We start from the raw sequence: 17,990 nt of genomic DNA on the forward strand, positions 1-17,990 counted from the left end.
ATCCGCGGGTCTCAGAGGAGGGGGCGGAGCTAAAATGGCACAATCGTGTCATTTTTGCCCCGCCCCCTCCATGGAGATCAGTTATTTCGGCTATTTGCCGTAATGGGGGCAGGGCTTAATGATGTCACCGTTAAGCCCCTGCCCCCAAACTCGTAATGAAAGATTCCTCTCCGGGCTTCTCCCGGAGAGGATTTTTTGCAAGTCGGCAACCCTGAGCTAAACCATACCTCCCAACATTTGATACAGCAAGCGACAAACTTTTGGAGGCATGGCCTAGCTGGTAGGGAGCTTGGCCTGTACTCACGGTGCTCCCGCAAGGCCACGCCCCTGTTTTCACCGTTAGGTATGCTAACCTACAGTACCTGGGAGATTTATCATCTCTGGTAGCAATAGTATTTCCCAAATTAAATTAACAAATATTCTTAGAGCTCGAGGTATGTAGTAAAACCAAAATACCCAACTATGGGGTAAATTTAGTAAGGTGCACGTTCTACTGTAAATGGGATGTTGCCCATATCAACCAATCAGAGTCTACTTCTTATTTATTTAGCACATTTTAGAAGATAATACAATCTTATTGGTTGCTATGGGCAACATCCCATTTTCAATAGAACTCCCATCTTAGTAAATTTACCCCTCTAATTATCAATTATTAATTACAATAGCAAATGAGCTACTATATCACTACTAATATCTACTAACGTTTCATCAGGGAATTCTTTGATCACCCCAAATTGATCCTACCTGGAATCTACATTTAATACTTCTGTTAACCATGCCTCACTTATTAAGGAATCTTCCTTATACATGGACTGTTTAAGAAAAGCACAATATCCTTTTCTGGAGTGTACCAAATCATTTTTATTAGAATTAATACAATGCATGTTTTAAAAAACAGGGGTTTTCTTTCGCCATCTTTTGTATCTTCCACTGTATATCTACTAAGAAGAATATAAGCAGTGCCTTTGCTGTGTGTTTTCTGAGAAGAAAAATACCCTTGTCTCTACTGTATGTCCTCCAAGAAGATGAATACCCTTGTCTCTACTGTATGTCCTCCAAGAAGATGAATACCCTTGTCTCTACTGTATGTCCTCCAAGAAGATGAATACCCTGTCTCTACTGTATGTCGTCCAAGAAGATGAATACCCTGTCTCTACTGTATGTCCTCCAAGAAGATGAATACCCTGTCTCTACTGTATGTCCTCCAAGAAGATGAATACCCTGTCTCTACTGTATGTCCTCTGAGAATAATATAAGCAGTGCATTTATTGTGTGGTCTCTGAGAAGAAAAATATGCTGTCTCTACTGTATGTCCTCCAAGAAGATGAATACCCTGTCTCTACTGTATGTCGTCCAAGAAGATGAATACCCTTGTCTCTACTGTATGTCCTCCAAGAAGATGAATACCCTGTCTCTACTGTATGTCCTCCAAGAAGATGAATACCCTGTCTCTACTGTATGTCCTCTGAGAATAATATAAGCAGTGCATTTATTGTGTGGTCTCTGAGAAGAAAAATATGCTGTCTCTACTGTATGTCTTCCAAGAAGATGAATACCCTTGTCTCTACTGTATGTCCTCCAAGAAGATGAATACCCTGTCTCTACTGTATGTCCTCCAAGAAGATGAATACCCTGTCTCAACTGTATGCCCTCCAAGAAGATGAATACCCTGTCTCTACTGTATGTCCTCCAAGAAGATGAATACCCTGTCTCTACTGTATGTCCTCCAAGAAGATGAATACCCTGTCTCTACTGTATGTCCTCCAAGAAGATGAATACCCTGTCTCTACTGTATGTCCTCTGAGAATAATATAAGCAGTGCATTTATTGCGTGGTCTCTGAGAAGAAAAATATTCTGTCTCTACTGTATGTCTTCCAAGAAGATGAATACCCTTGTCTCTACTGTATGTTCTCTAAGAAGATGTATACCCTGTATCTACTGTATGTCCTCCAAGAAGATGAATACCCTTGTCTCTACTGTATGTCCTTCAAGAAGATGAATACCCTTGTGTCTACTGTATGCCCTCCAAGAAGATGTATACACTTTTGCCTACTGTGTGTCCTCCAAGAAGATGAATACCCTTTTTTCTACTGCATGTCCTCCAAGAAGATGTATATATTGTGCCTACTGTATGTCCTCCAAAGATGAATACACATGTCTCTACTGTATGTCCTCCAAGAAGATGAATACACATGTCTCTGCTGTATGTCCTCCAAAAAGATGTATACCCTGTCTATACTGCATGTCCTCCAAGAAGATGTATATACTTGTGCCTACTGTATGTCCTTACAAGAAGATGAATACCCTGTCTATACTGCATGTCCTCCAAGAAGATGTATACACTTGTCCCTACTGCATGTCCTCCAGGAAGATGAATACCTTGTCTCTACTGTATGTCCTCCAAGAAGACGTATACCCTTGTATCTACTGTATGTTCTCCAAGAAGATGTATACCCTTGTATCTACTGTATGCCCTCCAAGAAGATGAATACCCTTGTATCTACTGTATGCCCTCCAAGAAGATGAATACCCTTGTATCTACTGTATGTCTTTCAAGAAGATGAATACACTTGTCTATACTGTATGTCCTCCAAGAAGATGAATAACCTGTCTCTACTGTATGTCCTCCAAGAAGATGTATACCCTGTCTATACTGTATGTCCTCCAAGAAGATTAATACACTTCTCTATACTGTATGTCCTCCAAGAAGATGAATAACCTGTCTCTACTGTATGTCCTCCAAGAAGATGTATACCCTGTCTATACTGTATGTCCTCCAAGAAGATGAATACACTTGTCCCTACTGTATGCCCTCCAAGAAGATGTATACCCTTGTCTATACTGTATGTCCTCCAAGAAGATGAATAACCTGTCTCTACTGTATGTCCTCCAAGAAGATGAATAACCTGTCTCTACTGTATGTCCTCCAAGAAGATTAATACACTTGTCTATACTGTATGTCCTCCAAGAAGATGAATACACTTGTCTATACTGTATGTCCTCCAAGAAGATGAATAACCTGTCTCTACTGTATGTCCTCCAAGAAGATGAATACACTTGTCCCTACTGTATTCCCTCCAAGAAGATGAATACCCTTGTCTATACTGTATGTCCTTACAAGAAGATGTATACCCTGTCCCTACTGTATGTCCTTACAATAAGATGTATACCCTGTCTCTACTGTATGTCCTTACAAGAAGATGAATACCCTGTCTCTACTGTATGTCCTTACAATAAGATGTATACCCTGTCTCTACTGTATGTCCTTACAAGTAGATTAATAACTTTGTCTCTACTTAAGATCCGAGTCAATTAAAAGTCATTCTACATTGACTTTTATTTGCAAACAGGTAAAAAAATCATTCGATGGTGACCAACAAATAATTTTTTGCCCGTACCCCAGCATGCGAATGGATGTGTCAGCGTACACATTGATTTGCATGCTGCCGCGGGCATTCAGTCAGCAGAGGGGAGCGGGTGTTCACCCTGCTGGCAGGCAGTGTTTACCCACTCCCTAGGCCACAAAAAGAATGCTGCTTAGCGAGCGAGTCTGAATCATGCCCTATGTACAGTTCGCTAATCACTAAGAATCACTTGGCCCATCTAGTCTGCCCCTTAATGTTCCAGCAACTCTAGTGCAGAAGGAGGACAATCCTTTTTTCCTAATACAGGGGCGCTATAAGCCCCCCTTTGCTCCTGCGTCACTCCAGGGGTCTGGGAGATGCTGGGTTTCCCACAAACACCACCACCTCCTACACTGTTACCGGAGCGAAGTGCTGCATGTAATGTTACAATGCAACACCCAGCTCCTATCACTGAGGAGGAGCTGGCATTTTGCTGACACTCCTCAAAGGGCGACTCCCAGGAGCCTCCCGCACTCACCTAACAATGCCACTGCCTAATAGATGTGTTTAGTAATGCATGATATAATGAATAGCATTCCTGCCTCACAGCTCTGAGGTCTTGGGTTCTATTACCAACAAGGCCCTTACTGTGTGTAGTTTGTATAGTCTCTCTTTAGTTGCGTGGGTTTCCACCACGTTCTCAGATTTCTTCTCAGACTCCAAATATATATATATGCAGGCGTTAATCGGTTCCTGACAACAAAATAACCAGAGTGTGTTAGTGCACGTGGTAGGGATAATAGAGTGTTAGCTCCACGGGGTAGGGACTGATGTGAATGTTCTCTATAAGGTGCTGTGGAATATATGTGTGCTATATAATTTACTGGTAATCAAAAAATAAATAACTTTCCTACAGATTATAAAACCATGTAAAATAGATAGCATCAGAAAGGCAGTGTGGTACGTAACTGTTCCTGCAGACCTCGTTCTTTGTGTGGTATTTATAATCTGATTAAAAGCCTTGTTTTTCAGGTATACAGAAGCAAGAAGTGGTGTGTAAAAGACTGGATGACAACTCCATTGTGCAGAATAATTACTGTGATTTGGACAGCAAACCTCCGGAGAACCAGAGGGACTGTAATACAGAGCTTTGCCCACCTGAGTAAGTATCCTATTCTGCTTGTATGGACAATCATTGTCATAGATAGATGTGGGAACCAGTCAGATGGAAGCATCATTAATCATCATGAGATAAGTATTTTCAGGAACACCTGTAGAATATAAACCACCTGTTTCACTGGCATAAATTTATATTTTGTGCCCACGAGTAAATGTAATCACAAGGACCAATAATATGGTATAATACCTACTGTACCTCATGCACGCAGTCCTACTGTATCGTACCTACTGTACCTCATGCACACAGTCCTACTGTATCGTACCTACTGTACCTCATGCACACATTCCTACTGTATCGTACCTACTGTACCTCATGCACGCAGTCCTGCTGTATCATACCTACTGTACCTCATGCACACAGTCCTACTGTATCATACCTACTGTACCTCATGCACACAGTCCTACTGTATCGTACCTACTGTACCTCATGCACACAGTCCTACTATATCATACCTACTGTACCTCATGCACACAGTCCTACTGTATCGTACCTACTGTACCTCATGCACACAGTCCTACTGTATCGTACCTACTGTACCTCATGCACACAGTCCTACTGTATCGTACCTACTGTACCTCATGCACAGTCCTATTGTATCATATTTACTGTACCCCATGTACGCAGTCCTACTGTATCATACCTACTGTACCTCATGCACGCAGTCCTACTGTATCATACCTATTGTACCTCATGCACACAGTCCTACTGTATCGTACCTACTGTACCTCATGCACACAGTCCTACTGTATCGTACCTACTGTACCTCATGCACACAGTCCTACTGTATCGTACCTGCTGTACCTCATGCACGCAGTCCTGCTGTATCGTACCTACTGTACCTCATGCACACAGTCCTACTGTATCGTACCTACTGTACCTCATGCACACAGTCCTACTGTATCGTACCTACTGTACCTCATGCACGCAGTCCTGCTGTATCATACCTACTGTACCTCATGCACACAGTCCTACTGTATCGTACCTACTGTACCTCATGCACACAGTCCTACTGTATCGTACCTACTGTACCTCATGCACACAGTCCTACTGTATCGTACCTACTGTACCTCATGCACACAGTCCTACTGTATCGTACCTACTGTACCTCATGCACACAGTCCTACTGTATCGTACCTACTGTACCTCATGCACACAATCCTACTGTATCGTACCTACTGTACCTCATGCACGCAGTCCTACTGTATAATACCTACTGTACCTCATGCATGCAGTCCTACTGTATAATACCTACTGTACCTCATGCACGCAGTCCTACTGTATAATACCTACTGTACCTCATGCATGCAGTCCTATAATATCATACCTACTGTACCTCATGCATGCAGTCCTACTGTATTATACCTACTGTACCTCATGCACGCAGTCCTACTGTACCTCATGCACGCAGTCCTACTATATGATCCCTACTGTACCCCATGCACACAGTCCCACTGTATCGTACCTACTGTACCTCATGCACGCAGTCATGCTGTATTATACCTACTGTACCTCATGCATGCAGTCCTACTGTATCATACCTACTGTACCTCATGCACGCAGTCCTACTGTATCATACCTACTGTACCTCATGCACGCAGTCCTACTGTATCGTACCTACTGTTCCTCATGCATGTAGTCCTATACTTTTATACCTATTGTACCTCATGCACATAGTCCTACTGTATCATATCTACTGTACCTCATGCACGCAGTCCTGCTGTATCATACCTACTGTACCTCATGCATGCAGTCCTACTGTATCATACCTACTGTACCTCATGCACACAGTCCTACTGTATCGTACCTACTGTACCTCATGCATGCAGTCCTACTGTATCATACCTACTGTACCTCATGCACGCAGTCCTACTGTATCATACCTACTGTACCTCATGCACACAGTCCTACTGTATCGTACCTACTGTACCTCATGCACGCAGTCCTGCTGTATCATACCTACTGTACCTCATGCACACAGTCCTACTGTATCGTACCTGCTGTACCTCATGCACGCAGTCCTGCTGTATCGTACCTACTGTACCTCATGCACACAGTCCTACTGTATCGTACCTACTGTACCTCATGCACACAGTCCTACTGTATCGTACCTACTGTACCTCATGCACACAGTCCTACTGTATCGTACCTACTGTACCTCATGCACACAGTCCTACTGTATCGTACCTACTGTACCTCATGCACACAATCCTACTGTATCGTACCTACTGTACCTCATGCACGCAGTCCTACTGTATAATACCTACTGTACCTCATGCATGCAGTCCTACTGTATAATACCTACTGTACCTCATGCACGCAGTCCTACTGTATAATACCTACTGTACCTCATGCATGCAGTCCTATAATATCATACCTACTGTACCTCATGCATGCAGTCCTACTGTATTATACCTACTGTACCTCATGCACGCAGTCCTACTGTACCTCATGCACGCAGTCCTACTATATGATCCCTACTGTACCCCATGCACACAGTCCCACTGTATCGTACCTACTGTACCTCATGCACGCAGTCATGCTGTATTATACCTACTGTACCTCATGCATGCAGTCCTACTGTATCATACCTACTGTACCTCATGCACGCAGTCCTACTGTATCATACCTACTGTACCTCATGCACGCAGTCCTACTGTATCGTACCTACTGTTCCTCATGCATGTAGTCCTATACTTTTATACCTATTGTACCTCATGCACATAGTCCTACTGTATCATATCTACTGTACCTCATGCACGCAGTCCTGCTGTATCATACCTACTGTACCTCATGCATGCAGTCCTACTGTATCATACCTACTGTACCTCATGCACACAGTCCTACTGTATCGTACCTACTGTACCTCATGCATGCAGTCCTACTGTATCATACCTACTGTACCTCATGCACGCAGTCCTACTGTATCATACCTACTGTACCTCATACACGCAGTCCTACTGTATCGTACCTACTGTACCTCATGCACGCAGTCCTACTGTATAATACCTACTGTACCTCATGCATGCAGTCCTATAATATCATACCTACTGTACCTCATGCATGCAGTCCTACTGTATTATACCTACTGTACCTCATGCACGCAGTCCTACTGTACCTCATGCACGCAGTCCTACTATATGATCCCTACTGTACCCCATGCACACAGTCCTACTGTATCATACCTACTGTACCTCATGCACGCAGTCCTGCTGTATCATACCTACTGTACCTCATGCATGCAGTCCTACTGTATCATACCTACTGTACCTCATGCACGCAGTCCTACTGTATCATACCTACTGTACCTCATGCACGCAGTCCTACTGTATCGTACCTACTGTACCTCATGCATGTAGTCCTATACTTTTATACCTATTGTACCTCATGCACATAGTCCTACTGTATCATATCTACTGTACCTCATGCACGCAGTCCTGCTGTATCATACCTACTGTACCTCATGCATGCAGTCCTACTGTATCATACCTACTGTACCTCATGCATGCAGTCCTACTGTATCATACCTACTGTACCTCATGCACGCAGTCCTACTGTATCATACCTACTGTACCTCATGCACGCAGTCCTACTGTATAATACCTACTGTACCTCATGCATGCAGTCCTATAATATCATACCTACTGTACCTCATGCATGCAGTCCTATAATATCATACCTACTGTACCTCATGCATGCAGTCCTACTGTATTATACCTACTGTACCTCATGCACGCAGTCCTACTGTATCATACCTACTGTACCTCATGCACGCAGTCCTACTGTATCGTACCTAATGTACCTCATGCATGTAGTCCTATACTTTTATACCTTTTGTACCTCATGCACATAGTCCTACTGTATCGTACCTACTGTACCTCATGCACACAGTCCTACTGTATCATACCTACTGTACCTCATGCATGCAGTCCTACTGTATCATACCTTCTGTACCTCATGCACGCAGTCCTACTGTATCATACCTACTGTACCTCATGCATGTAGTCCTATACTTTTATACCTATTGTACCTCATGCACATAGTCCTACTGTATCATATCTACTGTACCTCATGCACGTAGTCCTACTGTATAATACCTATTGTACCTCATGCACGCAGTCCTACTGTATTATACCTACTGTACCTCATGTACGCAGTCCTATTGTCTCATACTTTATGTAACTCATACACGCAGTCCTACTGTGTCATACCTACTGTCCCTCATGCACGCAGTCCTACTGTATCATACCTACTGTACCTCATACATGCAGTCCTACTGTATCACACCTACTGTACCTCATACATGTAGTCCTACTGTATCATACCTACTGTACCTCATACATGTAGTCCTACTGTATCACACCTACTGTCCCTCATGCACGCAGTCCTACTGTATCATACCTACTGTACCTCATACATGCAGTTTGGACTGAATCCGTTTTCTGAGAAAGCAGATAATTGCTTTTACTAGGAATAAGTCAAATTCATAAAAAATGAGCCAAAAAATGGTTACAGACATGTAGATGACAGGTAGTCTTCATGTATACAAATATAATATAGCCCCATAAGATTATACTAAGAAAATCCATGTTTATGGAGATGGATGGTATCAGGAGAGGCTGAGTCCAATGTACACAAAGAGACATCCTTGGGGTCCTAGAGTAAAATGTGTTTTGTAGTAAGAAGGAATTGACTTAAGTCTCAGAGAAGGTTTGTTGTTAATTTAAGGATTTATTGTGGTCTCTGCTGGAGTGCTTCTGTCTGAAGCTGAAGGCTGTTTACCATTTATACAGCTGAGGATTCTGACAGTCCCTGAACATGATAAATCTGTCCAGCTAAACCGTATTCCTCCTTTTGCATATGTGAAGGATGAAGTGTCTCAAAAAACATTTGGAATCATTTTATTAGAAGCAGCCTTTTCTGAACCTTAGTGGGACAACGTCTCTCTCTCTCTCTCTCTCTCGCTAAGCCTGTGCAGCCAGAAATCTCTCCCTGGGGATCTGCGCTCTCTACCAATAATGTCCTCTATTGAGGCAAGCATTGAGTGTGCCCCAATTACCCTGCTCATCGCTCACGTGCCATATCATTACTACGTACAATATTAGAAATGCAGGGCATAAAGTGGTCATGCAGAGGTGGGGGAACTCATTTCTCTATGCCACTGCCACCTAATTACCCTCCTCCCCTCTCCTCATTAGGCAGAGACAGGGCCAGTGGTAGGGTTTTTGGCAGGGTGCCGGACGGGGTCCCGACAGTCGGGACCCCGACCATTATAGGTGGTGGAACTCATTTCCACCCCGTTCCCCCTCACTTTAACCCCTGCAGACATGGCTCATGCTTTTACATTGTTATTTTACACAGTCTCTCTCAATGGGTATGGATCATTGGATAGACATGACTGAAGGTTGACAGGGTCATTAGGTCGACACAAGCATTAGGTCAACATGGGTTTTTCACCTTTTTTTTTGTCCTGAATGTCGACACAATCGATATGGACACTGAAACATAGCACCACGTCTCCTCGCATACCTCGCTACGCTCGCCATGCTTCGGGCACACTATTTTATTCTCCCACCGCGCCCTAGTGAATGGTAGGGCATGAAATACCGTCCTGTCGGCACATGTCGGCTCAAAAAAAAGTGAAAAAGCCCATGTCGACCTTTTGACTGTGGACCTTCCCCATGTCAACCTTATACTTGTGTCGATCTAATGACCCTGTCAACCTAGCCCATGTCGACCTTCCTGCATGTCGTCCTTCATGCGAGTCAACCTAGTGATGTCGACTTAATGCTTGTATACCTAGTGACCAAATCCCTTCTCAATAAATGATAAATAGATGTCTCATAGTTTAATACATACCATAGCATCTATCTGCCTTGTAAATGGTACTGCCAGAGTGTCCGCATGTGATAATGAAGAGTGTGATTCTCTAATACACATTGAATAAAGCTGGCAGTCTGCTTATTACACATCTTTTTCATAGAGCCGGCAAAACACAAAATATTATCTGTGACAGAATAGATGTCCTATGTAACATTTCCGGCATGTTCCCAGATTTGGAGAGCATTTGTTCCCTTGTTTTCTTTATTCCTTTATTGTGCTAGAGACCCATGACACAGTCACAACCTCTATACCAGTGAAAAGGTTAAATCGATTTTATGCAACAGTGCTGACACTATGAACACACCGGAGCTTATATGTGTAACGGAAGTAATCAGTCAGCATTATTCTATGCCGTGATACATAAACATGACAATGATATCATTTTATTTGGCACGTTCTATACTGAGCAGTCAGAGCAGATTTTAGCGTTTCTCGGAAAATGCATATATGCCCTGCAGATGATTTGTCAGTTTCTAGAAAACACTGGAACGCTGACAAAGCGAGAGTCATGTGACTTAAGTCGTTCTCCCACCCGGACCTGCATCCCTTCTGGCGTGACAGGTTTTTTCATCTACATTTCGGATTACTGCACAGATTAGTGTCATAGTACTGTAGACGTGTAGCGCTGGGTACACACTGAGCAATACCTGTGGCGGTATTTTTGGAGAACGACACAGTGCATACACACTGACTGATATCCATCAGGATATTGGTCAGTGATGTCAACCACCCTCCTCTATGTATATGAAGTGTCTGATGATATTGTCAGATTGAGCTGCATGTACAGATGACAGGGGGTGGGGGCAGGTCCGTCGAAAGCGCTGGAGGGCCCCGGTAAAAAGGGGCATGGCCAATGGGAGGGGGTGTGGCCACGCCCTTGTAAAAAAAAAAGGGAAAAGAAATCAATTTAACAGGGGGTGTGGGTAAATTTTGAGTGACCGACCAGGGAGAGAGGACAGGCTGCTGCAGCCGCTCTCCCCTGCTCAGCACACGGCACTGAGCAGAGTGTGCTTAACGGGTGAAAAAGGCTGTGCTGCTGCAGCCTGACCCCTCTACTCCACACTGCCCGGCTCCTTGTAATAAGTACCCGCTCCCCTCCCCCTCAATGGCACTGGTGGGGGAGGGGGGTCACAGTACAGTATCTCAAGGAATTTGCCTAGTGCCTTCAGTGATGCGTCACTCAATGTCAAGATCTGCATTGTTCTATGTCTGATCATAGCCTGTGTGGAGAGAGTCCCGCATATAGATTTCCATGTGTCTGGTACATTTAAGCAATTACATTTATGTCCTCCTTCCCATAGGTGGTTTATAGGTGATTGGTCGGAGTGCAGTAAGACTTGTGACGGGGGAATGCGCACACGCACAGTGCTTTGCATTCGGAGGGTCGGACCATCTGAAGAGGAGACACTGGACGACATCAGCTGCTTGACGCACCGGCCAATTGAGAAAGAGGCGTGTAATAATCAGTCTTGCCCCCCTCAATGGATTGCTTTGGACTGGTCTGAAGTAAGAACGGCATACGCCTTGTCACAATCTGCCAACATTTCTATCACAGTGCACTGTATAATGTGTTAGCTGGTATTCTTCCAAAGAGGAGAACATTTTGGTCTTTTCACATAGTCCATCCCCCTGTCTGTTCCTGTGTCCTCTGTGATCATTTCTTTCTCAGTAAATGTGAAAAACACTAGGATGTAGAGGATTAGCTTGATTGTTGCTGCAATTAAATATACATTAATTAAAAAATAATACGTTCACATAGACTAAACAATTGTTTACAGTTTTTTCTAAATGACTTGGCCAGTACAATGTTAGAACACAACTTAGCAACAAACCTGTATGGCCGAGTTTCACAAGTTCCGCCATCACAGTCCAGGTTTTGGGGTATCCAATCTACAGTCCAGATGGTTAAATCACATTGCCTGAGGTACTCATTCAGTTACCGCTGCTCAAACATGCATATTCTTAAAACCAGGACTGCAATGGCAGAGTTTTTGGGTGATGCTGTACGATACAAGTTTTATACAGATTCTAGAACGTACTTACATAAACTACAGATGTACACATTCCTAACCGTAACAGCCCTGGGCTAGGAAAGATGTGTTACACAAATGAAACAAGTCACCAACCGTCTTTACACATCCTAACGGACACTTTTACAGGTTTTCCCATCCTTTTAGTGCTTATTTCCTGAAGGCTAATGTGCGAGCAGATACAAAATAAATTGAGAGCTCATCATTTTTAAACCTGCAGAAATGTTGACAGTTATGATGTAACAGGGATATCTATCAAGCCTAATAAAGGGGCAGATGTATTAAGCCTGGTGAAGAGATGAATTGGAGATCAAGTGGAAGGTGAAAACGCACCAGCCAATCAACTCCTAACTGTAATATTTCAAACATCGCTGATTGGATGGTGCGTTATCACCTTCTACTTTGGGGTGTATTCAATGACTTTTGCGAGCTGTGACAGCGAGCAGTGCTGACTGCTCGCTGTCACCGCTCGCAGGGTCAGTATTCAACTGACCCCCTGCACACGCCGTTTCCACCTCGCTAGTTTTATTGTAGTGAAGGGGAAATGGAGTGTGCGGCCATTAAAACAACGAGGCTCGTGTCTAAATGCAGCGTCCTCTCTGCATTAGCCGCGAGCCTCGCAGTTTGGGGGAATAGGGTTCCCCTGGAACATTGAATATGGTGAACAGCTGGTGCGGGAGTTAAACAGCAAGGGATCACTTGTTTTCGGCGATCCCAACCGTTTAACCCTCTTGACGGCCGCATTGAATATGACCTTTTATCTCTTCACCAGGCTTAATACATCTGCCCCAAAGAGAGTAGAAGTTGCCCTTAGCAAACAATCGGCTCTACCTATAATTTTAACAAATATACTTTATACTCTATAAGCTTATTGGTTGCTATGGGCAACACTTGTACTTCTTAAGAGGCTTCGCACACCACTTCAAAAAAGTGCATAACAAGTTTAATTTAATTAAACAGTACAGTGCTACAGTATATGATTATTTTACTTATGAATATATATATATATATATATATATAAAATTATTTTACTTCTCTCTAAAGAAGTGTGCTGATTTGTTTAAATCATGGACCTAAAGATACACAGGTATATATATATATATATATATATATATATATATATATATATATATATATATATATATGAACTTATCATTGCATATGGTGTAAATCATACAAACATTCTGGAGTCCAATATATATCAGAGGTTTTCAACCGGAGCACTCCAGTTTTGGGATTCAAGCGACCACACATCACTTATATACGATAGTTGGCTGGGTATAAGGCCATAGACTCTAAGCTCATTTGAGTAGATTCTATTCCCAGAAGATTTTTTCATCAACGGTTGAATACCTCTGATATATATTGGACTCCGGATTGTTTGTATGATTTACGCCATATGCAATGATAAGTTCATCGGTTCATTCTTGCCCATGAGGAATTCTTATTATTGACGAAACGCGTTGGGTTTTACACCTCAACCAAAGGACTTTGTTAATTCGTACTAACATCAGCTAACAATTTATCAAAGGAGATATCAAGTGCCAACAAGTTATCATTGAAGTGTTGATAAATTGCCAAAATTGAGCAATTTTTATGTTCTTTATGTTATTTTTATGTCATTTCCTATGAATTGTATTTTTTAGTGTATTAAATTTTGTTGTAATACAAATACTGAATAATTTAACAGCGCCCTCTGAAACTTCTTTTCTTTCCATATACATATATATATATATATATATATATGCCTAGTGTCCGTGAGTCTCCGAAACACTGCCATCTGCTGGCAGAGAGTGAAACTACATCTCTTTTTCACACATGCATAAACACATAGGGTAGCAGAATAGCCTTCAAAGCTTTTGCTTCGAGCAGGTTTACTAGTATGTATATGTATGTATGTATGTATATATATATATATATATATATATATATATATATATATGTGTGTGTATTCGTATATATGTATACATGTGTGTGTATATATATAATATGAGTTACTCCTGTGTGATGCAGCTCATATATGGAGTATGATTATGTCACCCATATCAGATGACTCATTGGGGCAGATGTATTAAGCCTGGTAAAGAGATAAACTGGAGATAAAGTGGAAGGAGATAACGCACCAGCCAATCAACTCCCAACTGTCATATTTCAAACACAGCTGATTGGCTGGTGCTTTATCTCCTTCCACGTTAACTCCAGTTTATCTCTTTGCCAAGCTTAATACATCTGCCCCATTGTGACTAAATTTTGTGGGGGGGTAACGTGTGAATGTAAGAGAATGTAACACACCATCTGAGCCGTAAAACATAGGTACACAGAAACAGATGAAAAGATCGTTCTCTGTTACCCACATCTGCTTTGAGTAATCTGTCTTCTAATCACTTATCAGTAGAACACTTCTGGGAAGCCGGTTTAATACTGTGCCGATCATTTACTTTATATGAGCAGCATAAAACTCAGTTTTGAAACCATTTAACCCCTTTTTAATTGCTGTCTGTTTTATCATGCGCCCAACTGCCCCTGAGCAGATTGGAAACATGTCCAATAGCGTAAAGGCCAATCTGCAGTCCAGCACGGCTTGCAGATCCTAGTTTGAGGTTCTGAAAACAGTAGGAGAGCGATATGTGTATTTCCTAGAAGCCAAGGCAGATGTATAGTTCTCCGAAAAACGAAGATTTCTCTAAAAGTAACGATTTGACAGCAGTGTACTGGAGAGATCACTATAACTCTGGCTGTTGCTGAAATCCATTTCTCTGACAAAAAGCAGATCAGATTGTTTTTTTCTTAACATGCACACTCCGAAACATACCTGTCATTTCATAATAAGTCATGCATTATATTACACTGTATGCCATTATAATAATAATAATACAACTGCATTATGTGCGCAAGGAAGGCAACATTTATTTTACATTCCTCTATTTTTTTTCTGTCCTGATTGGGTTACCAAAACACTATGGAGAGTGATTGAACTGTGAAACAAAAAAAAAAAAAAAGATTTTAAATAAAACATTGTTATCTAAAAAATGTGGTAAGTGGGTGCCACATGAAAGCAGCTCTGAAAATGCCAGCGTACTGGCACGGTGCAGTAAAAACATCCATGCATACCAGAACTGTGGGGGATCACACTTGCTTTTCAGCGTTAGATAAATATATAAGGTTTTTCTAGTCTGGAACATTTGTACGCCTGGGACACCGAGCCATGACTTGGTTACTTAAAGGTGCAGGCTGAATCGCGGTCAAGAAGAACCAAAACATTTTGGGAATGTTAACAGCTACACGTCTGTTCTTTATTTAGAAATCAGTTTATGGAACTTGGGATTATAGATTTCTGGATGTTTGGCAGGCATGTTCCCTTAAATCTCAATTTAGCTTGGTAGGTGCTTTACAGACGATAAAAATAAGAGGCACAAACCAGTAACGTAGTGTTCCTCAGGCTTGGAAATGACGATGCTGAGCAGGTTGCCTGTAGGATGTGAGGGCTGGGGTCTATATTCTTTATGTACAGTATAATAAATGGTAGACTTTAGACAGGACGCCGGCATTAACAGAGAAGCCTGGCTAAGGGGGGTATTTAATACGGGATTCCGTCTTTCGGAACGTCCGACAGTCGGAATCCCGGGTAGTTTTCGTCTGATCCGACAGTAACGGAATTCAATGCTCCGGCTGTCGAGTGTCAGAAAGTCTGTGGATCGGCGTATACAGACGCGGACTGTCGAAAAACGTGAATTCGACAGTCCGCGATTGTTTCCGGCAAAAAAGACTTTAAAAAAGTTGGATCTGACAACTTATTACCAGTTATTTGTATAGTGCACACATATTCCTCAGCGCTTTACAGAGAATATCAGACCGTTCACATCAGTCCCTGCCCCAGTGGAGCTCACAATCTATAGTCTCGACCACATGTGCACACACTCATTCACGCTAGAGTTCCTCTCACATTCCAGTTTAATTTTGGATTGTGGGAGGAAACTGGAGTAACCGGAGGAAACCCATGTAAGTATGGGGAGAATATACAAACTCCACACACTTTGGATTCGCTGCACATGCCGAATTTTGTCATTGAATACTGCCCAATGAAAGCAGTTCTCCGTCCTAGTATTGAATACACTCTCGGCGAATCCCAGTGAAAACCCCATTCCAAAAAAACAGCAGCGAATTGCAGCGAGCATGAAATGGAGAACTGGCCGGCATTCACTGGTCCCTTTCAGCAAACAGTGAACATTGAATAGGGTGAATCAGATTTTCAGTTAAAAAGATTCACCCCAGGGAGTGAAAACAGCCCGATTCGCAGCAAGGTCGACATGGGTTTAGGTCGACATGGGTCTAGGTTGACATGGGTCTAGGATGACAGGTCATTAGGTCACCACTAGGGCGTGGTGGGAGAATAAAATAGTGTGCCCAAAGCATCGCGAGCGAAGCGAGTGATATGAGGGGATGCAGTGCATTTCAAACTGTGTCCATATCGACTGTGTCGACATTCGGATTAAAAAAACAGTGAAAAAACCCGTCGACCTTTTGATTGTCTATCTTGCCTATGTTGACCTAATGCTTGTGTCGACCTAATGTCCTGTCTACCTAGACCAATGTCGACCTTGACCCATGTTGACCTTGACCCATGTCAACCTAGTGGTGTCGACCCAATGCTTGTCGACCTAGTTGTAGACCTAACAACCCACACCCGCACATTGTTACGTATGGATTTACCCCAGGGAAGACCTGTGCAGCGGCATTAGCATATAGTCGCAGCACGATTACGTCAGACTCGCAGGGACTGAGACGCACAAAAGCAATGCCTATATATCATACTTGCTGACTTTTGAGCTGCCCTCTCCGGGAGAGGGCAGCCAGCTCTGTTAGGCAGGGTGGGCGGGGCCATAGCCGGGAGTGAAAAAGAGGCGGTTCGGGGGTGTGGCCACACAGATGCTGCCCTGTTGGGGGCGTGCCTACAGCGTCACGTCATTTTAGCCCCGCCCCCCGCCGTGCAATGCTGGTATTTCAGGCATTGCACGGCGGGGGGCGGGGCTAAAATGTTGCGATGCCGCGATCAGACCCCCCCCCCCCCTCCCCGCCGAGGGACACATCGCAGGAGCTGGGGGGGATATGTGGGAGGATTGCCACCCTTTCCGGGGGGCCGGGAGGGGGACACGATTTCCGGGACCCTCCCGGCCATTCCGGGAGGGTAGGCAACCCTCCAACCCTGCTATATATGTAATATATATATATATATCTATGAAAATGACTTCAAATGTAATTCTTGGTGATGAAAGTATAATAGTTCTATTATTTAAAGAATGGATTGGTAATTAATTTGAGGCACCCCTCTTCAGTTTCCGGGACTCCTGCTATTCAGGAAGCGCTGCCACCCGGCCTCTCCCTAATAACCTGCTTTTACTCTCTGAGCTTTGGAAAACTTCTGGCTTTGAGATTGGTCTTATCAGCTGCTATCAATGCAATAACTGACAGAAACAACTGCTGTTCAAAAAAAGACACACATATAATACAAAGCATGGAATAAGTGTGAACAGACAAGTGAGGAAAGAACCTTCTAA

The 17,990-nt window shown here is 43.0% G+C and overlaps 1 protein-coding gene across 2 annotated transcripts in view; it reads left to right on the forward strand.

The window, feature by feature from the left end:
• Window positions 1–17,990, forward strand: part of ADAMTS6 (ADAM metallopeptidase with thrombospondin type 1 motif 6) — a 288,122-nt gene that overhangs the window by 252,702 nt on the left and 17,430 nt on the right. For both annotated transcript variants that reach the window (XM_083152973.1, XM_083152982.1), the window contains exons 21-22: window positions 4,378–4,507; window positions 11,707–11,911. In XM_083152973.1, coding sequence (XP_083009099.1) covers window positions 4,378–4,507; window positions 11,707–11,911 — 335 coding nt within the window. The remainder of the gene's footprint in view (window positions 1–4,377; window positions 4,508–11,706; window positions 11,912–17,990) is intronic.

The sequence above is a fragment of the Crinia signifera genome, chromosome 1 (genome assembly GCF_055691185.1).
Source record: "Crinia signifera chromosome 1, ASM5569118v1, whole genome shotgun sequence".
Classification (NCBI taxonomy): domain Eukaryota; kingdom Metazoa; phylum Chordata; class Amphibia; order Anura; family Myobatrachidae; genus Crinia; species Crinia signifera.